We start from the raw sequence: 24,327 nt of genomic DNA on the forward strand, positions 1-24,327 counted from the left end.
TATTCAATGTTTTATTTTTAATTCTTCTGTATGCTAGTCTAATTGTTTTTTAAAATAGTTTAAAAAAAATAAGTGAAAATAATATAAAATATGTAAAAAAAAAAATATTTTTTAAAAACATTTTGTTTTTTGTTGTAAGATAATTTTTGGTTGCCAAATGTGTGAATTTTTTTTTTTTTTAGATAACATAAAATTGTTCTAAAAAACGATCGTCAAACAGATCCTAATTTTTACTTTAGAAGTTGAAATTGGGATTTTAGAAGGCTATTACAAATTATTTTTTATTTTGTTAATTTTAAAAATATATTTAAAAAAAAAAAAAAAGATTGTTGGACAAAGAGTTCATGTCTAGAAAGCTAGGAAATGGGTAAATGGTGTGCCTTGGGGATATGCAAACCCAAGCTAATGAAACGGAAAAAATAGAGTTACGCCGTTTTTATGGCGCTGGAGATCAAAACGCAGCGTTTCGATCAGAGTTTTGCCCAGGCAGTAGGCAAAGGCCCACAGGCTAAAAGCTTCTTCAATCCTCCTCTTTCCCTTCTTTGTCTCTTCAGCCTCGGTTTCCCGGGGTAAAGATCGTCCTTTTTTCCCTTTTAATTTCATCGATCATATTTAGGGTTTCGTTTCAACTTCTTTCACCTTGTTATTAACACGTCGATGATCTTTTTCAGTATCTTTATCCACCGTTTGGATGCTGAGAAAACGAAAATGAAATCATTAGTTGTTGCATGTGTTCTGTTAATCGTGAATAATGCAAGAGATTAATATGCTATGTTTTTGTTGACACCAAGAGCCTTATTTTGTGTTAAAGGGATTTTGAAATAATATCACTATATATGGTACTGTTTGTGAGTATTTAAATGAACCCTAGTCGTTTCGATATTGTTGTTTAAATGTTAGGGTTTTTAATTCATCTTCAGCATTGTCAGTCGTGTGAAGGAGTATAGTATAGGGGTTTTGTAGCAAATCAAATGAATTTTGATTTTTCATGGGATTGTGTTATGGTGCAGTCTCAGGACTTCAAAGCTGGTTTTGGATCATAATGGAGGAAGAGAAGGATGCTTTCTATGTAGTCCGAAAGGGAGATATTGTTGGCTTGTATAAGAGTTTCAGTGAATGCCAAGCTCAAGCTGGATTTTCCGTAAATGTTTTCTACCTTATAAGCTATTTTCAAATGTTAATCCTTGTTTGTAAGTGAAGTTTCTTGCTATGTTGTTTTTTCTTGCATCAAACAAAGAGACTTTTTGTTTGCTATGATCACTATATTTGAATTCAACTGTTTTCATCATGAGCTCTTGCTAGGAGTCTAGGACAGGGTGGTCCATGCAAAATTTCATGGATAGAACAAAATTATAATGCCTTTGATGGGGTGGCTTCCTTGAGGCTACTTCAGGTAGATGGGCCTTCATATGGACATCCCTTTGGATGCAAAATACCAACTATAGTCTATCTCAATAATTTTGGTTGTAACTGCCATTTGCTGTTGTGAATTGGCAAATTTATCCTCTTAGAGCATCTCCAATGCAAAATGCTAAAGTTATGCTTTGGCATTGGCAATTGCTCTTCTATGCAAATGCTAAAATAAAAGTGCTAAATTTAGCGCATGACTCCAATGCACAATGCTAAACATAATGCTACTATTATTTTGGCACATGAAATGGCACTGCCAAATTTGGCATATGAAATAACATTGTCTATTAGGGTTACAATGCTAAATGAAAATGCTATATTTTAAGGATAATATCTTCTTTAGCATCCCATGCTCTTATATGTCATCCATTTGTTGGCTTATTGGGAGTATGGTCAAAAGGCGCCAAGTTTGGTTGGGTTATTCATTTCAAATTGTGCAGCAACTGAATTCACGTTAATCAATAGGGTTGCATTTGGGGTAGGTTAGAAGGTTAACCTGTACAAAAATCCCCTATCAATGTCCAATTTGTACCAAACCCACCTCAAGGTCAGGTTGGGAATTCCCAACCCACGTCAAGTCCGCCAACATATCGGGTTGATACATGTTCTCACAGGTCATCAAATAAAAATCCTAAGAGAGAAGTTCTTTATAATTAAAAGATTTATTACAAATCTTTGCTGATTTTCATCAGTCGGGTCTTTTTAAGAGAAGCTTTAATGCCACTTTTATTGTGCTCATTCCTAAGAAAGGGGGTGCAGAGAATTTGAGGGGCTTTTGCCCTATTAGTTTGATGGGGAACCTTTATAAGCTTCTAGCTAAAGTTTTGGCTAACAGGTTAAAAAGAGTGGTTGGGAGAGTAGTGCAAACTCCTGACATGCTTTTGTGGAGGGTAGGCAAATCTTGGATGTAGTCCTCATAGCAAATGAGTCCTTAGACTTAAGGCTAAAGAGCTCATAAAGGGGGATCATCTACAAAATGGACATTGAAAAGGCCTATGATGGTTTGATTTTTGAGAGGTTGGATGTGGAGGGGTTGGAGAAGCCTTTCTCGGAGGAAGAGGTCTTTGGTGCGCTGTCGGGTTTCTGCGGAGAGAAAGCGTCAGGTCTTGATGGTTTCTCAATGGCATTTTGGCAGTTTTCTTGGGATTTTGTAAAGGAGGAGGTGATGAATTTTTTCAGATAGTTCCATGAGTCTGGGACTTTTGTTAGAAGTTTGAATGCAACCTTTCTAGTGTTGATTCCTAAGAAATGGGAGGTTGAGGACTTGAAGCATTTTAGGCCAATTAGCTTGGTGGGAGGGTTGTACAAGTGGTTAGCTAAGATGTTGGCTAACAGAATGATGAGAGTGTTAGCTAAGGTGATCTTAATGTCTCAAAATGCTTTTCTTTTACACTGTATAGTGGTCAAAGTCCTCTGGGAGATCGTCCTTGCTTTGACTGGTATTCAGTGGGTGTTCCCAGAAACAATTAAAAAGGTGTTATTTAGTTGGAGGAGCCCTTTTGTGGGTAAAAAAAGAAAAAAGATTTGGAATTTCATTCCGTTGTGTATTTTTTAGACAGTTTGGAAGGAAATGAATAGATTAGCTTTTAGGGGGGGTCCCGAGATATTCAGAAACTCAAAAATTCTTTTGCATGTAACTTGTGGAGTTGGGCTAGGGTGTATATTGGAGAGGAGTCCTCTTCGCTTTTAGGCTTTTTGGAGTGGTTAGCGTCCACTTAAAGGCTGGTGAGGCTGTTGTTTTCTCTTTTTGCTCTTTGAGGTTTAGGCTACCGTGTATACTCCCTGTATACTTTGTGGCTTTTTGCCTTTTGACAATATATGTCGTGCTTATTTATCAAAAAAAAAAAAGTCTCAAAATGCTTTTGTGGAGGGGCGACAGATTATGGATGCAGTGCTGATTGCTAATAAAGCAATAGACTCCATTTTGAAAAGCAATAGAGAAGCGATTCTATGCAAATTGGACATTGAGAAGGTTTATGATCATGTGGACTGGTTTTTTCTTTTAGCGGTGTTGGAGAAGATGGGGTTTGGGGAAAGGTGGCGTAGATGGATAAAGTGGTGTTCATCCACTGCTAGTTTCTCTGTTATGGTGAATGGAAGCCCTACTGGTGTTTTTCAAAGTTCAAGGGGTTTCAGGCAAGGAGACCCCCTTTCGTCTTACTTATTCGTAGTTGTGATGGAGGCTTTTAGCTGTATGCTGAAGCGAGCAGTTTCTGGAGGTTTTTTGTCGCCCTGCTCGGTTCGGGGAAAAAGGGGTGAAGGGGTCCAGGTCTCTCATTCGTTGTTTGTTGATGATATGTTGATTTTTTGTGAGGCAAAGGAGGAACAATTGACGTATTTGTGCTGGTTGTTAATGTGGTTTGAGACAATTTCTAGGTTAAGAGTGAATGTGGAAAAAAGTGAACTGATTCTTGTTGGTAGAGTTGGGAATGTGGAAGAGCTGGCTGATGAGTTCAGATATAAGGTGGGAAGATTGCCCTCCACCTACTTAGGAATGCCGTTGGGTGCTCCTTCTAAAGCTGCTGCCGGTTGGGATGGAATAGAAGAAAGATTACGAAAGAGATTGGCTATGTGGAAACGTCAATACATTTCAAAAGGGGGGAGGATTACCTTTATTCGAAGTACTTTGTCCAATTTGCCAATCTATTTTATGTTTATTTTCGTAATGCCTAGGGTGGTTAAAATGAGATTGGAGCAAATTCAAAGGGATTTTTTGTGGGGTGGTGGGGCTCTTGAGCAAAAACTGCACTTAGTAAGGTGATCGATTGTTTGTGTAGAAAAAAAAAAGAGGGCTGGGGGTTAAGAGTCTTGGGACTTTCAATAGGGCTCTCCTTGGCAAGTGGGTTTGGAGCTTTGCAATTGAAAGAAAGACCCTTTGGAACAAAGTGATTAGAAGGAAATACGGGGATGAAAGAGGACGGTGGAGCTCTTGTGAGGCTAGGGAGGCCTATGGAATCGGGTTGTGGAAAGCAATAAGTAAGATGGGACATATAGTAACCCCTTCTTTTGACTTTATGGTGGGTGATGGAAAGAAGGTGAGGTTTTGGAAAGACAAGTGGTGTGGAACCACCCCTTTGTGCGATGCTTTCCCTTCCTTATTTGCTCTAGCAACTTTCAAAGAGGATTGGGTAAATGAAGTTTGGACAATTGCAGGGGAAAGAGGGGGGAAGTTGGAGTACTCGTTTCAATAGACCTTTCAATGATTGGGAGTTGGAAGAGGTGGAAAGGTTGTTTTGTTGCTTGGATGGGAAGAAGGTTAGTATGGATGAGGTGGATATCTTCAAAGGATGGGGTTTTTTCGGTAAAATCTTTGTATAGGACTTTGCAGCCGGTTTCTCTTGCTTCTTTCCCTTCGAAGATTATTTGGAACTCTGGTGTGCAGCCCAAATTAAGTTTCTTTGCTTGAAAGGCTTCGTGGAGAAGAGTTCTAACCTTGGACCATTTGCAAAAGAGGGGGTGGGCTTTGGCTAATAGATGCTTTCTATGCCAAACGTGTGAGGAGTCGATTGATCACCTTCTCCTTCATTGTGAAAAAACAAGGGAAGTATGGATGTTGCTCCTTTCTTTATTTGGAGTATCTTGGGTGTTCCCTTTTTCGGTAAAGGAAACCTTTTTAGGGGTGGAGGGGCTCTTTTGTGGGTAAGAAAAGGAAGGTGGTGTGGCAAGTGGGACCGTTATGCTTGTTTTGGGTCATTTGGAAGGCAAGAAATAAAATTGCTTTTGAAGATAGCGTATTGTCCATCCAAAGGCTGAAAGCTTCTTTTGTGTATTTACTTTGGTCAGAAACCAAATTGTGGATAAAAGATGGTCCTTCTACCTTAATAGATTTTGTAGATTGGGTGGGTTCGCGATGAGGGAGAAGGTTTTTTGTTTTTTCCTTGTTGTTTTAGGTCATTTTGTAAGGGGGTGAGTATCTTTATACTGTAATTCTATGGTTGCTATTTTAGCGCCTCTTTACAATACAATTATTTTGCTTATTGATAAAAAAAAAAATGACCATGTGAACTGGGAGTTCTTAATTGTAGTCATGGAAAAAATGAGCTTTAGGGCTAAATGGGTTAGGTGGATGAGGTGGTGCATTTCCTTTGCTTGTGTTTCGATTTTGATTAACGAAACTTCTGCTAGTTTCTTCGCAAGTTCCAAAGGTCTAAGATAGGGAGACCCCCTTTCCCCCTTTCTTTTTATTTTGACAATGGAGGTGCTTTCTAGTATTTTGAAGAAGGCTATGGAAGGAGGCTCCATTCAAGGTTTTTTGGCTAGTGGGAGATGTGGTGTGGGTAGGGTGGTGTCCCATCTTCTTTTTACTGATGATACTCTGATTTTTAGTGAATCAAATAAGGAGCATTTAGAGGCTTTGAGTTGGACGTTCATGTGGTTAGAGGCAGTTTCTAGCTTAAAAATTAATTTTTTATAAAAGTGAGCTTATCCCGGTGTGGGGGGTTTCTAATATAGAGGATTTGGCTTTGGTGGTGGGTTGCAGAGTGGACTTTCTCCTTTCTATTTATTTGGGCCTCCCTTTGGGAGTCTCTTTCAAATCCATTCAAGCTTGGGATGTAGCAGAGGAAAGATTTCAAAAAAGACTGGCTTTGTGAAAGAGGGAATACTTGTCAAAAGGAGGGAGATTGACTTTATCTAGTCTACCAATATATTTCATGTCTTTATTTATGATCCCTCATAAGGCGTAAGGTGAGTCTTAGATTGGAAAAGGTCTAAAGGGACTTCCTTTGGGGGGGTGGGGTGGTGGAAGAGCTCTAAAGAAGGCCTCATCTTGTAAGTTGGTCAAATGTTGGCTTGAATAAAAAGGAAGGGGATCTGGGAGTTAGAAAGTTATCTTTTCTAAATAAGGCCCTTCTTGAGAAGTGGTGTTGGAGATTTGCTTCTGAGAATGATTCCTTTTGAAAATAAGTGGTTGTTGGGAAGTATGGAGAGGAAAAAAAAGGAGGGGGGAGGGGGGTGTTGGTGTTCTAGAACTTCAACGGAAGGCTATGGGGTAAGTCTTTGGAAGGCGATTCGGTGTGGGTGGAAGGGGTTCAATGACAGGAATGGCTTTAGGGTGGGAAATGGCAAGATGGTGAGGTTTTGAAAAGATAGGCGATGTGGGGAGGAACCCTTAGCTATGACTTTTCTAGAGTTGTTTTCAATTGCCACTGATAAAGAAGTTTGGGTAGATCAGATGTGGGAGTAGGTTGTGGAAGTGGGTTGTTGGAATCTAGTGTTCACAAGACAGATAAATGATTGGGAATTAGGTGAGGTGGAAGGGTTGCTTAGAAGGTTGCAAAGGCAAATAATCAAAAGAGTACAAGATGTTATGGTTTGGCGATTGTTAAAGGAAGGCACTTTTTTAGTCAAATCTTTCTACTCCTCCTTAGTAGGTTGTTACCTGAAAGGTTTCCCCATAAGCATGGTATGAAATCCTTGGATGTCCATGAGAGTTAGCTTCTTTGCTTGGGAAGCAGTTTGAGAAAAAATTCTAACTTTGGATTTGTTAAGAATGAGGGGTTGGAGTCTTCCAAACAGATGTTATTGGTGTAAGGGTCAAGTGGAGTGAGCAAACCATATTCTCCTTCACTGTCCTAAGGCAATTGTGTTATGGCACCTTATTTTTGCTATTTTTGGTGTACAGTGGGTGATGTTGTTCTCAATTTAGCCTGCTCTCATTAGCTAGCAAGGTGCCTTTGTTGGGAAGAAAAGAAAGAAGGTTTGGAAAGCAACTCCTTTGTGCTTGTTTTGGACCTTGTAGAAGGAGAGAAACCGAAGAGCCTTTAAAGACTTTGAACTAACAGACCACGCTATTTTACGCTCCTTTATGTACATGTTTTTGGAGTGAGTCAGGGTATATATAGAGTCTAGTTTATTGTCCCTTTTTGACTTCATAGATTGGTTGGGTTGTAAGTGAAGTGAGGGTGTTGCTTTTTGTCTTTTCTTCCTTTTTTGGCCTCGTATACATTGTGTATACTTTAGGTGCTTTTTTTGGCACTTTTTTAATACAATTGCTTTACTTATAAAAAAAAAAAGGCGAAATCTTTCTCAAAGCCATAAAATATATCAATAGTCACTAATTTAATGTAAATGACGACTTCTAAACCCAAGTTTTAACATTCAAAGATAATTTAAACAATTAAACAAAATGATAAATCTATTAATCTTATATATTTAAAAATGAGAAAAGTTAGGGCTTTTTTCATTAATTTTTTTTATATTAAATAAAATAATAAATATTAATGTGCGGGTTTGATTTTATTGGGTTACCTGCATTTTATCTCACGCTAATCTTAATAGTTATGGGTTGACATTTTCTTAACCCAAGCTTGGCCCAAACCTGTTCAAATCTTGCTTAGGCCAACCAAAATCCAAGTTGACCTATAAGCATGTCTAGGAGTGCTTTTGAGGTCATCTTAATGTTATTTGCCATAGTAGTGTCTTTCTCTTATAACATAGCCATATGGGCGCTTTTGAGGAATTCCCAATATATGTTGTTTAATTTATTATATTTGTTTTGAGTGCGCAAATGATTTTAGTTTTATTTTCTTTTATAGGTATGTGATCCTTCCGTAAGTGTGTACAAAGGATATTGTCTGCCGAAGGATGCTGAAGTATTCCTTGCCTCACATGGGCTTAAGAATGCATCCTATGTAATCAATGCTGCTGATGTGAAAGGTGATATTTTTGGCAAACTTCAGGCTTGCCCTTTCCAGGTTGGATAATTAAGCTCCCTATGTCACATGCTAATGATTACTGTTTTTTCATTTGAAAAGTTTTTTACCATAATAATTTTTATTTTTTTATTTTGACTTCTTCAAAGTGGTGTTTGATCAAGAACATTACCTTATTGAAAATCCTCAGGAGTATGGCTTGTTGTTTCAGAAACAAATATGAACCTGATTATGGAATTTTATTAGTACTATGTGATGTGTACTTTGGTGCATCCTTTCTCAGGCACTGGTTTTACCTATTATAAAAAACCATGTGAGATGTACAAACCTTTTATTTGATCTATATATTATGTTATCATAATTGTGTTTTTTGCTCTCTTTTTAATTTGCTCTCTTTAATTTAGCTTGTTGAAGTATTTAATATTAGCTACTATGCAACAATAAAGAATTCTTGTTATTCAATACTGGTCATATATTTACGAATATTGATTCTACTTTCAGCAACCAGGTTCTTCTAAGGGAACATCTAGCCAGGATCTCCCACAAAAGAGATTGCATGAAGCGATTGAATCTATAAATTTCGTAAGTTACAACTTGTGAGATTTGCTGCATTGGAAACTGTGTAGAATGGTCTGCCTGCATGAAAGATTTCGACTTTCACATTAAAGAAACACATGATTAAGTTAAAATTTTTCTCAGTTCTGCATTTTCAGCAATTGAAAGATCTTCAATCACTTTTGGAAATAGAAAAATGAAGTTTGAAATTCACAATGAAGCGATACTCTATCCTATGGCAAATATGTAGAAATTTGGTCTAAAATATCCATGTTGTCTTTCTTTTCCCACGTTTTAATGCTTAGAAATGGGTCATGATGATTGCCTATCCAAAAAAAAAAGAGAAAGAAATGGTTCATGATGGATGCTGCTGTTGTAGTCTATAGAATGTTGCTTTGGATAAGACATGTTTGAGAATTGAGACTTACTCATTAAAAAAAAAAATGTTTGAGAATTTAGACTTGATAGTTTCCATGATTTATTAGGTACTGAATTATGCTTTAGTTTCTGTAGTTTTACATTCTGGCCCAATTATGCTTTAATAACATTACCATCTAAATATGTTGTTTCTGTTGTTCAGCAGGGAGCAGTTGGACCAAAGTCAATTTCAACAAATTGTCAGAGAAAACATTCTAGGTTAGAGAACTGTATAGAGGCTCAAGCAATGTCTTCGAATTGTGTAAGCTTCTGTCTTGAGATTTCTACTATTCATGTACAAGCCTATCAAATTAGAGATTTGTACCAAAGCTTAAACCGTTTCTCCTGATTGTATCAGTTACTTTCTCGAGACACTTACTGCATTCTTCAAGAGATATTTGTATTGAATATCTAGCACTTTATTCCTGATTCTTAAGTCCTGCAACAGAGCTTACTATGTTTAGGTACTTCTTAGGCTTCTTATCAGGATAGGAAAATCTGAATCGGAAACTAGTTATCCCTTTGCTAGAATGTTAGGGCTTTTATTTTGACTATTTAGTTCCCTAGTGCCTATATAATTATGTGTTGCTATTTCATACCCATTGTTAATTCTGTTAATTTGTTACCGATTGATTGCAAATGCATATTTATCAGAAGTTAAACTCTATGACATGCTATATAATGCAATGGTAGTGTATGTTTGGAAAATTTGATGTTTCATTTCGAATTTAAAGTCTTTTTCTATTGAAAATTTCTCTTTAAAAAAAGTTTCTGAATTTGTAAACTTTTTATTTTCTAAAAGTCTCATTTTCTAAAGTTTCTATTTGATTCATTTTTAGAATTTAGGAGATCTTCTTTATTGGAAACTTTTATACAAGAAGCTTTTATAAAGTTTTTTTAAGTTTCTAATTTTAAAGGGAGGGTGCCAAGCAAGCTGGTAAATTCTTCTCCTGAATGCTGGTGATTGTTTTGTGCTGGTATATCTGGTGTTCATCAAAACAAAATTATGTTGCATGGAATGATAAATTTGTCACTTGTTTCTGAGACTTTGTGGGACAGTAACATACTTAATTCATGTTTATAATTATGCACAGCACTCCTGGCTTCTTCAGTTTGATGGTGCTTCAAAAGGAAATCCTGGACAAGCTGGTGCAGGAGCGGTGCTGCGAGCTGATGATGGAAGTGCGGTATGCAATTTCTTGAATTGTTGTACATCATGCTAAGAGGTGACTGTATCCTTCAAAAAATGTAGCCCTTTCTGAACCAGAGCTTTGGTAGGTTATCCATTTGCGTGAAGGTGTTGGCATTGCAACCAATAATGTTGCTGAATATCGAGCCTTGATTTTAGGAATGAAATATGCTCTTAAGAAAGGCATTAAACGCATACGTGCCCGGGGAGACTCTCAACTTGTTTGTATGCAGGTTTGTTGTTTATTCTTTCGTTTCCTTTTTTTATTTATTTTATTTTATTTTAATTTCCTTGTGATTGTCTGCTTTAATTTGCTTCATTGATATATATATATATATATTTATTTATTTTATTATTTGTTTTTGATAAGTCATGTATGTGAGTGTGTGTTTTTTTTTCTTAGCCCTATTGGGACTTAAAGGTGGAACCTCACACATTCCCGCCCCAACCTCTTACCACTTGAATCAAGCCTTAGTAGCCACCAATAATGGTTCTTTTGGAAGCCTTTCACCATTGTTTCATCAAGCATCAGTTGTTAAGATTGGCTTGGTTCATGGTTGAATGTTTTGGCTGTCTGGCCCATAGATTGCTGTATGCCACAAAATGATGAAATGGAAAAGAAAAATGAATTCATGCTAAATTAGTAAAATATAGTTTAATGACAAATGATTCTAAAATAAATTTTATTTTGTATAGTCATTAGATGATTTCATCATAAAGTTAAAAATATTCTTTGCAAATAATTTATAGGTTACTGAAGTTGCTTACAAAGACAGGGATTAAAAACCTGGAATTATGACCAGTTGAAAGTCCAAGCGCTTTGACTGTGGGTTCCATCTGATTGGTGATTTACCTGATTCAGCTCCTACCTGTGTTGTCCAGAACTAGATCCACTTTTGGTTCTGAATTATGTCCTGGTATCCTTTTGTTACATTCAAAGTTATCCCCCCAAGGTATCCAACATTGACTAGATTCTAATGCTCATGAACTTCATATTTTTGTCCTACCAGTCGAAATTATCGAACTGGATGTTGAACTAACTTTTGCTAATGGATATGGGGGCTAATCACTAATATCCAATCAGGATTCTAATTATAAACCACAGTTGGGCTTGTTAACAAATGGGTTCTAATTCAAGGCTCTTGAAATTGATGTAGATAAAAATCAAATCTGCCCAATCAATTTTGTGCTGAGTCCCCTATATTTTTAATCTACTGGGTGGTGAGATCTGTTTGATGAAGTAATTCAGTGGATGAAAGTAAATGTCCTAAGCTGAGATTATGCCTACAGCCTGAGTTAGGCTAGGTTCATGTTCACAGCTACAGGTGGTTAAGATTAAGATCATGTGCTAGTGTAGTATATTTGTACATACCATAAGATGCCTTCAATAGGAGAAGGTAGATAGTGACAAAGGCTACTTATAGTTTGCTAAGATTCCTGGAAATAATGTCCCAGACGGTTGGACTCCAAGGCCAATTTTACAGTTGAAATTCAGCCTTTACATGTGTGGTACCATGGACTCAGTGGATTTTTCTCCCAAGTGGGAAGGGTCATCTTCAACCCAAGACAGAAGAAAAGGGAAACAAAGAAATATGATCTGATCAGGGTTTACATGCTCTTAAGTGATCTTACTCTTTGAAGAGCTTCCAAGAAAAGTTGATATCAAGGTGGATTCTCTTCCCCTCATGAAGATCTTCTGTAAAGAGAAGGGTGCCCCCCACAGCTTCACATGGGACTTTACCATTTTATGTGACATAGTATTGTTATTCACATGTAAGAGCATATAAGTTGGGAATTGAATGTGTCTCCTTTTTGTTCATTCTGCTTTATTGTGCCAATAAAGGTATTGCTGCTGCTATGGTGATGCACTGGAAATTTGTCTTGAAATGATTGGTTCATAGGCTCTAGCCTTGATCAGATGTAATTATCCTATATTTCATTCATCTTCCTTCTTGATGCTATTCTGATGTCAGGAGTATTGTCTAATACTCTGATGTCTTCATACTGTCTCATGTTATTTATTTTTATAGTTTTACTCTTACAGCAATGGGCACATGTTGCTATTTAGTCTATTTCTATTTCCTTCTTATTTTATTTGCATTTATTGTGAGTATTTCGTGGAACAGTTTCAAGGGTTATGGAAAACTAAAAACCAAAACATGGCTGACCTTTGTGAAGAGGCCAAGGAGCTCGGCAAAAAGTTTTTGTCATTCCAGATTGAGCATGTCCTTAGGGTACGTACAGATACTTCTTATTTTGAGGCTCTTCACTGATCTTTAGATACTTGCGTATAATCTTGTGAGCATAGTTAAAAACTTACGATACGCGATACAATACTGTTGAATATAATGTATGTATAGTATACTATCTTTCCTTGTTAATATAGGTCACATGTATGGTAGTTAGGACTCCTAGCCTTGTATATATATATCTCTCAATTGTAAGTAGACATTACATGAATGTGAATAAGGTTTTTCTCCTCTCTCTCTCTCTCTCTCTCAACATGGTATCAGAGCCAAAGGAGAAAACCTAATTTTTTTTTCGGTTTAGCCGTGTACTCAATTCCGGCAAACCGTCCAGTGACCGTGTTTCACTCCGGTCCCCTCATTCTCTTCCCGAACCACCCCGGACAACCTCATCGCCGTCAGATCTCCACCACGCCGGCAACCTTTTCCGGCAAAATTTTCCGGCGACCTCTTTTCCAGGCAACGACCACATATTCCGAAACGCCGGAGGCTGATCTACACGCCAGTGGAAACCCCACCGGCAACCGGAATCTCACGCGCCCCCACGCGCCACTCTTCTCCTCTGGACTGTCACCCACGCGCCGGCGCATGACGGCGCGTGGCTCACTTTCCGCCCACTTCCGACACCTCTCCAGGCTCGTCCGGCGCCGTCTTGGCCTTCTAGCCCTCCGGCAGTCCTCCCCGAGCCCTGCATCTCCATTTTTTCCTTGTTTTTGGCTTTCTTGCCATTCCGGCCACCTCCGACAGGGCTCCCCCTCCATCTTCGAGGCTTGGGTGCTGCTTCTCTTCCTTTCCAGGCACGACACAACCTTTTTTTCTCCATTGATTGCACCTCTCACAGCCGTGGTTTCACTGTTTTTCTCTCTCCGCCGAAATCTGAACCCATCTTAGGGCTCTCTTCGATCCAAATACGTGAATATGCCCACCAAAAATCAAATCTTTACCTCTGTTATCTCTGGATCTCCTCTGATTACCTCAGAGAAATTGGTTGGCAGTGAGAATTATCTCTCCTGGTCTGCCTCTGTTGAACTTTGGTTTATGGGTCAAGGATATGAGGATCACTTGGTTACCCAGGAGGCAGATATCCCTGAGGTTGACCGCGTACAGTGGAGGAAGATAGATGCACAGTTATGTAGTGTATTATGGCAATCGGTTGATCCCCGAATTCTTCTTCATCTTCAGGCCTATAAAACTTGTTTTAAATTTTGGACTCAGGCCAAAGGATTATACACAAATGATATCCAGCGTTTTTATAAGGTGGCTTCTGCTATTGTCCATCTCAGCCAACAGGACTTGGATCTATCTACTTATATTGGTCAGATTGCCTCTCTTAAGGAGCAGTTCTTGACTGTGATGCCTCTTACTCCTGATGTTGGGGCTCAACAAACACAGCTTGACAAGTTCTTCATGGTCCTTACTCTTATTGGCCTCCGTCCGGATCTTGAGCCTATTCGTGATCAGATTCTTGGTAGTTCATCAGTTCCGTCCTTGGATGATGTGTTTGCTCGCCTCCTCCGTATCTCGTCCACTTAGACTGTGCCATCTGATAGCGCTTCAGATTCTTCTGTGTTAGTTTCTCAAACTACCTCTCGAGGAGGACGCAGTGGTACCCGAGGTAGAGGCCAACGTCCTCATTGCACCTATTGCAATAAACTTGGCCACACTCGCGATCGTTGCTATCAGTTACATGGAAGACCTCCTCGCACTGCCCATATGGCCCAGTCCTCTGATTCTCCGTTGCCTCAGCCTCCGAGCTCCTCCGCATCTCAGACATCTCAGGCTTCTATTGCCTCTGTTGCCCAGCCTGGTAATGCCTCTGCCTGCCTTACCCACACATCTTCTCTTGGACCCTGGATTCTAGATTCTGGAGCATCTGATCACCTATCTGGTAATAAGGATCTTTTCTCCTCTATTACTACTACCTTTGATTTACCTACTGTTACCTTAGCTAATGGTTCTCAAACTGTGGCTAAAGGTATTGGTTTGGCCCTTCCTCTGCCTTCTCTACCTCTCACTTCTGTCCTTTATACTCCTGAATGTCCTTTTAATCTTATTTCTATCAGCAAAATCACTCGTACTCTTAATTGCTCTATTACCTTTTCTGATAAATTTGTGACCTTGCAGGACCGGAGTACGGGGAAGACGATTGGCATAGGACGTGAGTCTCAAGGCCTCTATCACCTCACCTCAGATTCATCTCTTACAGTTTGCATTTCCACTGATGCTCCTCTCCTCATTCACAATCGTCTGGGCCACCCTAGTCTCTCCAAGTTCCAGAAGATGGTTCCTCGTTTTTCCACTTTGTCGTCGCTTCCGTGTGAGTCCTGTCAGCTTGGGAAACATACTCGTGTCTCGTTCCCAAAGCGTTTGAATAATCGGGCAAAGTCTCCTTTTGAGCTTGTCCACACTGATGTTTGGGGTCCTTGTCGGACTGCGTCTACTTTAGGATTTCAGTATTTTGTCACTTTCATTGATGACTATTCTCGATGTACTTGGTTATTTTTAATGAAAAATCGAGCTGAGTTATTCTCTATTTTCCAGAAATTTTATACTGAAATCCAAACCCAGTTCAATATTTCTATTCGTGTGTTACGCAGTGACAATGCCAGGGAATATTTTTCAGCCCAATTTACTTCGTTTATGTCTCATCATGGGATTCTTCATCAGTCTTCTTGTGCTCATACTCCTCAACAAAATGGGGTAGCTGAACGCAAGAATCGACATCTTGTTGAGACAGCTCGTACTCTCCTCCTCCATAGTCACGTTCCTTTTCGCTTTTGGGGGGACGCTGTTCTTACCGCTTGTTATTTGATTAATCGTATGCCCTCCTCTGTCTTACACGATCAGATTCCTCACTCCCTTCTTTTCCCTGACCAACCACTTTATTTCCTTCCTCCTCGTGTCTTTGGTTGTACTTGCTTTGTTCATATTCTCACTCCTGGACAGGACAAGCTTTCCGCCAAAGCCATGAAGTGCCTCTTCTTGAGATATTCTAGACTTCAGAAGGGTTATCGTTGTTATTCCCTTGAGACTCATCGGTACTTTATCTCCACTGATGTCATCTTCTTTGAGGTCTCACCATTCTTTTCCACCACTTCTGAGTCTCTTCCTGTTTCTGAAGTCTTGCCCATTCCCATTGTCTCCCCACCTGATGCTATGCCCCCTCGACCACTTCAGGTTTATCATCGTCGCCCTCGTGTCGTTGCTCCTCTCCCTTTTCCTGAGGCGCCTGCTGACTCACTTCCTATCCCTTCGGCTTCACCTGCCCCGGCTCTGCCTTCTCCTAATGACTTACCCATTGCTGTTCGGAAAGGTACTCGCTCTACTCGTAATCCTCATCCTATTTACAATTTTTTGAGTTATCATCGATTATCTTCACCCTATTCTGCTTTTGTTTCTGCTATATCCTCTGTTTCTCTTCCAAAGAGCACCCATGAAGCTCTTTCCCATCTAGGCTGGCGACAGGCAATGGTGGATGAAATGGCTGCTCTGCACTCTAATGGCACTTGGGATCTTGTTGTTTTACCCTCTGGTAAATCTACAGTTGGTTGTCGTTGGGTCTATGCAGTTAAGGTTGGTCCTGATGGTCAGGTTGATCGCTTTAAGGCCCGCTTAGTTGCTAAAGGCTATACTCAAGTTTATGGTTCTGATTATGGTGACACATTCTCCCCTGTTGCCAAGATTGCTTCTGTCCGCTTGCTTTTCTCCATGGCTGCTATGTGTTCTTGGCCTCTTTATCAGTTGGATATTAAAAATGCCTTCCTTCATGGTGATCTTGCCGAGGAAGTTTATATAGAGCAACCTCCTGGTTTTGTTGCTCCGGGGGAGTCTGGTTTAGTGTGCAGGTTACGCCGTTCTCTATATGGCTTGAAACAATCTCCTCGAGCATGGTTTAGCCGTTTTAGTTCTGTTGTTCAAGAGTTTGGCATGCTTCGCAGTACAGCAGACCATTCAGTTTTTTATCATCATAACTCCTTGGGGCAGTGTATTTATCTGGTTGTTTATGTGGATGACATCGTCATTACAGGCAGTGATCAGGATGGTATTCAGAAACTAAAGTAACATCTTTTTACCCACTTTCAGACCAAAGACTTGGGGAAACTCAAGTATTTCTTGGGAATTGAGATAGCTCAATCCAGTTCTGGTGTGGTCCTTTTCCAAAGGAAGTATGCTTTAGACATCCTGGAAGAAACCGGTATGTTAGACTGTAAACCGGTAGACACACCTATGGATCCGAATGTCAAACTTGTACCAGGACAGGGGGAGCCTTTAGGAGACCCCGGGAGATATCGACGGCTCGTAGGTAAATTGAACTATCTCACCATTACTCGTCCAGACATTTCTTTTCCTGTGAGTGTTGTCAGTCAATTCCTACAGTCACCATGTGATAGCCATTGGGATGCCGTAATCCGTATTCTTCGATATATCAAAAGTACACCAGGCCAAGGTGTATTGTACGAGAACAGAGGTCATACTCAAGTTGTTGGTTACACAGATGCAGATTGGGCTGGCTCACCCACAGATAGACGTTCCACTTCAGGGTACTGTGTTTTTATTGGAGGTAATCTAATATCTTGGAAGAATAAGAAACAAGATGTAGTGGCCAGATCTAGCGCTGAAGCCGAGTATCGAGCTATGACTTTGGCAACATGTGAACTCATATGGTTGAGACATCTTCTTCAGGAGTTGAGATTTGGAAAGGATGAACAGATGAAACTCATCTGTGATAACCAGGCCGCATTACATATTGCATCCAATCCAGTCTTTCATGAAAGGACCAAGCATATTGAAGTTGACTGTCATTTCATTAGAGAGAAGATCGCATCAGGATGTATTGCTACAAGTTTTGTCAATTCAAATGATCAACTAGCAGACATCTTCACTAAATCTCTCAGAGGTCCTAGGATTAAATATATTTGTAACAAGCTTGGTGCATATGACGTATATGCTCCAGCTTGAGGGGGAGTGTTGAATATAATGTATGTATAGTATACTATCTTTCCTTGTTAATATAGGTCACATGTATGGTAGTTAGGACTCCTAGCCTTGTATATATATATCTCTCAATTGTAAGTAGACATTACATGAATGTGAATAAGGTTTTTCTCCTCTCTCTCTCTCTCTCTCTCAACAAATACAATAATACAATACACTTTTTTATGGAAATCGATACATATCACAATCCATATCTTATCTTAAAGTGTTTCTTACGATATATTTACAATACACTATTATACATGATATAACAATATAACAATATATAAATCTTCAACTATTTTCCATAATTTTTAAGAAAAGTCAAATTATTATTATTATTTTTTGTCGAAAGAATTTGTTATATAAAAAGGAGAAATAGGTAAAATAATTTTATATAAAAAGCTATATTCTTGTTGTTAAATGCTAAATTAAAAGTTCTTCAAAGCCAACAAAAAAGGGTGAGCGCTCTTATGCTAGTAAGCTTTTTGGCTAAGGCCCTTGCCTTAGCTTTCCTCTTTGGACTTCTTTCACAATACTATATGTGATATAATGATACAACAATATATGAGTCTTTAACTATTCAAATCAATTTTTTTTCTTAAAAGAATTTACTATATTGCTTGTTTAAAATGTACTAAAAAAATTAAAAATTGAACATAAAAAGGAGAAATAGGTAAAATAATCTTATATGAAAAAGTACGTTCTTGTTGTCAAATGTTAAATTAAAAGTCAAGTAAATTTATTTTTACAATGAGTATTGAAGAATTTTCATTTGAATAATTTGAATGTTGATGTTGAAAATGATGGTGATTAGTAAAGAAATTTTTTTACTTAATATATTAGTTTTTTTTTAATTTCTTTTTTGATGGGGAAGGAATGATAACAAACATGATAAAGTTGGAACTTTGAAGTATGTGTATATATATAAATATATATCAATCAATCAACAACACAATAAGTGCTTATGCTTGGTTAGAATTTGGAACTAAAAGTCATAGCTAAAAATTGAAGAAGTTTATTTTTTGGATTATGTGATGAATTTATATATTAGAGTCATATTTTATTAATTTGGACTTGTCAAAAATCTAATATTAAACGCTTTCATATTATATGATATAATTTAACTCTTTAGATCCTGCCATCTTTCATAAAATTGGTTATATATTTCTTTGTACTTCATACTTTATACTTTCAATACATATGCATGCACATATATATATATATATATATATATATATATATATATATATATATATATATATATTCTATTTATGTTTCGCTATATAAAAAAAATTACAATACATGATATGATACGATATACTATACAAAAAAATAGAAAAATGATTTTTTTTTCTTTTTTGATAGGTAAAGAAAAAAATGTGTATTAAAAATGAGGAACGCCAAAAGCACCCCAAAATACATAAGGAGTATACAAGGGGCGCTTAAAGCGTCACCAAAAAAAAAAAAAGAGGGACTAACAAAAAAGGGCACCCCTCAACAAGACCCTATCCAATCCACAAAATCAATAATAGAGGAAGGGCCTAGAGTTATAAACAATTTGGACCACGATATGTTTTACGAGTTAACAACTATGTTTGTGAGGACTATAATATTCCATGAATAAGTTTTTGTTTCTTATGAATTGTTTCACCTATGAATTAAAAATGTTTTACCATTAATGAACCTTATTGTGCGTTCTGGTGTTTATATCATCAGTGTCTTGGATATGTGGACTCAGTTATGTGATATCTAGGTAGTAACTAATATATAGACATACAGAGGTATGTTGAAATGGAGTTGTTGCATTTTCTTTTCTGTAGCCCTTGAAGACACAAGTGCACCACTTAGAATGGAGGTAAAACAGAATAAGAACAATAGCAGTGTAAATATTTCTTTAGCAGAATTTGATCATGAAAATTGTAAATCATGTTATTTATTAAAATTAAAGAATTGAGCTTATATGGAATATGCAACCTACTCATTTTAATGCTCTAATAAGCCAAATAAGCCTATTGCAACCTTGGAAAGAGAGGCAGAAGTAGAATTTTGTGTCCAAGAGGCAAGTCAGAAAGCCACAATGTATGAGATTCAAGTATAGTTATTTATTGCATATTTTTAAAGAACCATTATTTGGTTCCCTATGATCTGAAGCTTAGTCTGCACTCTTTTAGCACCACAACTTCTTGGTCCTATGCTCCCTATCATGAAGCCAAGTTCATGCAGTCATCATGTCTATTGAGTTGACAGGACCCCTTTAGTTGGGCTCTCCAGAACTTCTTTGAGTACAATTATTACCTAATCAATGCTTATAAACATCTAGTATGCTTTAATTCTTATGGGTTCATGCTGTGCATATTTTGAGCTCTGTTGCTGAAATATCATTGCTACAATCTGGACAATATGCATTGCATGATTTGTTGCCGCAACCTCTTGGAACAGTTGAATGCACTGGTTGGCAAGCCATTGGGTTTGGTTTTCATTTCTGCTTCCCTCAAATGTGGATAATATAAGTTTTTATTTGTTTCAATAATCAATGTGCATTGTCAAGCAAATACTACCGACAATGTTATTGTTTATAATCAATTGTCAATGCTGCTATCTTTTATTTTGCTGTTTGCAAATACCAATTTTCTTTTCTCCACCATGCCAGTTCTGGTTTCATCTTGACATATATCTGTTTCTTTTCAAGGAATTCAACTCTGAAGCTGATGCTCAAGCAAATCTAGCTGTAAATCTAACGAGTGAGAGCTGTCGAGCACTTTTTATTTTTTGGCATCTTTGAGTTTTTTCTCAGCAAATAACTGATGTGATCTTATGCTTACTCAGATGGTCAAGTTCAAGAGGAATATAAAAAGTAGTTTGAAGGGGCTACTGCTTAGAAGAGGTTTTACAGCTGCTGCTCTAATATCAAACAGATTAACAAATGCAACAAATTAAAACAATATCTTGAAACGACCTGCTCAGCCCTTGATGTTGCACTGTTACTCTAATTATCATTTTCCGGTTTCGAAGTTATGAATCCTTCTTGAATTCCTGCATCTTGGGCATTGGGGGTTCAATTATGTTATCAATGAATTCCATGAATAGATGAATATATTTAAGTAGATTTTTAGTGCATGTGCATGTTTTCTTCTCCTTTCAGTGGTTCTTCCTCCCTTATGTTTTGCCTTATATTCTGGGCCAATTGTGGTGATCTTGCAACTGAGAAATGGTTCTAATTGGCCAATGCCCAAGCTCACTTGAGTGTTACATGCACTGCCATGTTTTTCTAAATTTGTGCAAGATTAAGGGTACTTAAAGCCTGCTTTGATGGCCTTTAACTTCTGCATTCAGTTGTGGTAGAAGCATGATGGTTTTTTTCTTTGATTTTATGCTTACCAATAACTCGATATTATCGTGTTGCGCCTACTTCCAAAATGTAGATAGATTAGGTTAGAAAATCTTAGGAAATTTTGAGTACTTGGAACTATTTTCCAAACTCGAAAATATGTTTGATAGTAAATGTTTTCACTTGGTTTTTTGCAGATTGTTTCAAAAAATAATTATATAAATATGAATAATCATTGAAAATAAAACATTATAGATTTAAATTATTTTAAAAAAATATTTGAAGACAAAATACAAAATGAGAATTTTTAGATTTTCAAATAGGCATTTGTTATTAAAAAAAAAAAAAAAAAATATATATATATATATATATATATATATGTTTAATTATTTTTTTATTACCATTATTATTTTTAAGTGACGAGATTTATTAAAGGGACAAGAACAGAAGAAGAAAAAACAACCCATTTGGGTGGGACACGTGGAGTTATCTCACTGCTTGGAATTGGTACGAGTACTCACACTCTAAATGTTCCCGTTGATGAACCATAAACGTGATAACCCAAAGCTTGTGGATAGCGAGGGAAATAAACCGAACCCCAACTGTGGAAACGCAAAACCCTCCCAAAATCCTGAGGAAGCCCACAAATCAATGGCTACGATTGCTGCAGTTTCGTCTCTATCTTCAATCTGCAAAACCAGCATCCACTGCCATGGAGCTTCCCGCCATTCTTCTTCTTTTATGAAGTTTCCGGTTCACAGAAACTGTGCCGCCAATTGTTTCGGCCGTTTAACAGTGAAGAATGAGAACCGGTCCCACGGAAGCAGAAAGATTAGGTCGGTGGCAGAAGAAACCCTAGTTCCAGAAGAAGAAGGAGAAGAAGGAGAAGAAGGGTCATCGGTCGACCAGCCCGTTTCGGTCCCGGTCTCGCCTTCTGACATCCTCACCATGTTCTTTCAGGTGGGTTGCCCTGTCATAAGCTTTTCATTATATGGTTGTGGATTTTTCGGGAATGGGCCGAAGTCTTAACAGACCCGTTGAGTTTAATTTCTGAGCCTGACAAATTCTTTGCAGGTCCTGAACACTGAGTTATGGAACTTCAATTCCGTGCTCTGGCTTTATTTGTAGTATTTATCAATTGAGTTGATTTCTGAATACATTGATCGGGTTCAATTTTCACAATGTGGGTGATTTTTGTTTGTTTCTAGGTTTAGAGAGAAAATTCCTTTTTAGAGGGTTTGGTCATGCATTTGGGGTCTTGAGTTTGCGTGAACGCTTGTGATTCATTTAATATATGTATGTGGTTACCTGTTCTTTACTAGTTGGGTTTAAGGTTTTGTGGAGTTGAGTGTCTGATGCTTAATCCTTGTTCCACTTTAAGGTTTCGGGTTTTGATAAACATGCTGATAAATATCTGAATGATTGTGTGTCTCGGTTTGTTCTTATTTTATGCCTGGTTGATTTGTATCTTCTTAACATATCACTGATGTTCTCTCTTTTCAAATGTAAGGCTGAAGGGACCATGAATGAAACAGCTATTCCTACAGTGACCAAGGCTTTAGAGGTAAACCAGGGCATTCTCCTCAAAATTTTCTTTATGTGGCTGTATTGATGTGTGTGCTTTTATTCCCATCACATTGTTCCCTTCATTGCCTTATGAAGATGATCTTACCAGTAATGCATAAGATAAGCCTTTAGAAAGAATGGAAAGGTGTACACTTTCTTATTATTTAAAATTTTATTCTGTAGTCATCTAACTTTAAACAAAAAGAAATGAGAAAAAGAAGATTGGCAGGAGGGGGAATGAGTGAGTTGAACTTAGAGTGCTCTGCCAGGATTCAAGTTTGGATCAATTGGATGTATCAAGGATCTGAGTTTGAAGTGAAGTTTTGCTGGTCCTATGCAGCATCTAAATCAAACCTTTATTGGACAAAGCTAGGTGCTAAGTTCAAACAGATTTTAATCAGATTCTGACATGTATGATTGATTTGGGTTTAAAAAGACAAATATTAGTGGTTATAAAAGTTGAAAGTATAGCATGATTGGATTTTTATCCAAATGGACCCAAGGATTGGTGGCTCTATGGGAGTAGTAATCACTCAAATATTGTCTGCCATATTGACTAAAAGTTTGATACTGTTTATTTGTCAACTTTTGCAATTACCAATCATTCTTATCATATTGTAGGAAACAGAAGGCATTACCACTTTGAAGGTTCAGGTTGTTGAGGGTATTGCAAGTGTTGCGGTATGACCATTACTTCTTATATCTGCCAAATACTTCAACTGCATTGCAGTAAATAAAACATACATGATATGGTTGGTTTTTTTTTCCCCCACTTGGATCCTGATAATGCGGCTATGCACCTCTCCATCTGTCAACTTTTCAATTTAACCCTTTAAGCAGGGAACCACCTCTTGAATTTGGTGGCTGCATAGATGGCATGGTGGGAGTTTTATGACTAATTGTTTGTCATGTCTGTTACATATTTTTTGTGTGAATTCTATATGTAATTAACTATATTGAAAGATGATCCTTTTTTCTTTGTGTAGTTAACAAAACAGACGACAGTACAAGCTACTGGCGTGGCTTCTAGTTTGGTTGAGACCATACAAGGTTCAGGCTTCAAGTTACAGACATTGAATTTGAGTTTTGAGGATGAAGAGGACATCATTGAGTAGATCTTGTAGGCTGAGTTATTGTCAAAATCCAAGGGAAAAGATGTATCCTTTTGCTCTGTTTTCTGAAAAACTTGTTATCCTGTCAGCAGATGCTGGAAAGTGTATGGTATTTACCAACCATTGTCAATTTTTAAAGGCATCCTTTATTTGGTAGTTTATATACTATTTGAAAATCATTTTTATATCCTCAGCCATTGTTTCCCTAACTTGTTTTCTTCTTACAAGATCCAATAACCAGCCATCCTTTTTACTTTATTGTGTGGTGATCCCACTGAGGCATCCATCGTTGGCATGAAAAATAGAATTTTGAATCCATGAATAACTGTCTTCCTAATGTGAGATTTGATTTAGTGTTTGGCAAGGAAGAAAATTCTATATACATGCACAAATGGATCTCTTCATAGGCCACTTGACAGAGTTTCATGGAAACCTATCTTCAATCCTAGATCTTATACTAGAAAGAGAAAAGCAGGTAAAAAAAACAGAGCTTCATAGATACCTATCTCCAATCCTAAATCATATACTTGAAAGAGGAGTGAACTACCTTGTAATATGAATTAGATTACTATGACCTTGGAACCAGGAATCTACTGTGTAAACAATTCTGCAAAACATGGACTTAAACCCACATCATTGATAATTATGACTTCCGCTGTAATCAAATAGTAGTTGCAGACTTGCAGGAACCCTCTTGGAAGGATGTTGATGTCATCCTCTTCTTGAGGGATAGGGGGATATGGGTCTGAATATGAAGTTTGGTAAATAAAGAAACTGTACAGCTGAGTGTTGGCTATGGTATAAGATCCAATGCATGGAAATCTTAGTGAAAAATGAGCCAATTTACCATAGCAGCTCCATCTCTTTGGCCATA

The 24,327-nt window shown here is 37.7% G+C and overlaps 2 protein-coding genes across 8 annotated transcripts; both read left to right on the plus strand.

Annotated features, from left to right (window-relative positions):
- The first annotated feature begins 368 nt into the window (after positions 1-368).
- On the plus strand, positions 369-20,564 carry LOC100242330 (uncharacterized). 7 transcript variants are annotated; one of them, XM_010662654.3, is made up of 10 exons: positions 389-569; positions 1,011-1,141; positions 7,947-8,105; positions 8,565-8,645; positions 9,199-9,297; positions 10,130-10,222; positions 10,314-10,457; positions 12,351-12,458; positions 20,137-20,188; positions 20,274-20,564. In XM_010662654.3, exons 2-10 carry the CDS (start codon positions 1,043-1,045, stop codon positions 20,303-20,305), a joined length of 867 nt encoding a protein of 288 aa, XP_010660956.1. In that variant the 5' UTR covers positions 389-569; positions 1,011-1,042; the 3' UTR covers positions 20,306-20,564. The 7 variants fall into 7 exon arrangements, with proteins under 7 accessions (XP_010660957.1, XP_010660956.1, XP_002280233.2 ...); XM_002280197.5 differs by having other exon boundaries at positions 9,202-9,297; XM_010662655.3 differs by lacking the exon at positions 12,351-12,458 and having other exon boundaries at positions 369-569.
- A 736-nt stretch (positions 20,565-21,300) lies between these two features.
- Positions 21,301-23,646, plus strand: LOC100264617 (uncharacterized). The gene is made up of 4 exons (XM_002275240.5): positions 21,301-21,735; positions 22,286-22,339; positions 22,963-23,022; positions 23,328-23,646. The coding sequence occupies exons 1-4, from the start codon at positions 21,304-21,306 to the stop codon at positions 23,454-23,456; spliced, it is 675 nt and encodes a 224-aa protein (XP_002275276.3). The 5' UTR covers positions 21,301-21,303; the 3' UTR covers positions 23,457-23,646.
- The last annotated feature ends 681 nt before the right edge of the window (positions 23,647-24,327 follow it).

This window comes from Vitis vinifera, chromosome 14, assembly GCF_030704535.1.
Source record: "Vitis vinifera cultivar Pinot Noir 40024 chromosome 14, ASM3070453v1".
In the NCBI taxonomy this organism is placed as follows: domain Eukaryota; kingdom Viridiplantae; phylum Streptophyta; class Magnoliopsida; order Vitales; family Vitaceae; genus Vitis; species Vitis vinifera.

What these genes read in the sequence shown, in the direction of transcription:
- LOC100242330 (XM_059742411.1), top strand. Translation starts at nt 1,043, where the DNA reads ATGGAGGAAGAGAAGGATGCTTTCTATGTAGTCCGAAAGGGAGATATT. An exon ending in AAGCAATGTCTTCGAATTGT is followed by an intron (nt 9,298 to 10,129) that starts GTAAGCTTCTGT and finishes AATTATGCACAG; the next exon opens with CACTCCTGGCTTCTTCAGTT. An exon ending in AGATTGAGCATGTCCTTAGG is followed by an intron (nt 12,459 to 20,136) that starts GTACGTACAGAT and finishes TTTCTTTTCAAG; the next exon opens with GAATTCAACTCTGAAGCTGA.
- LOC100264617 (XM_002275240.5), top strand. Translation starts at nt 21,304, where the DNA reads ATGTTCCCGTTGATGAACCATAAACGTGATAACCCAAAGCTTGTGGAT. An exon ending in CAGTGACCAAGGCTTTAGAG is followed by an intron (nt 22,340 to 22,962) that starts GTAAACCAGGGC and finishes ATCATATTGTAG; the next exon opens with GAAACAGAAGGCATTACCAC. An exon ending in AGGGTATTGCAAGTGTTGCG is followed by an intron (nt 23,023 to 23,327) that starts GTATGACCATTA and finishes TTCTTTGTGTAG; the next exon opens with TTAACAAAACAGACGACAGT.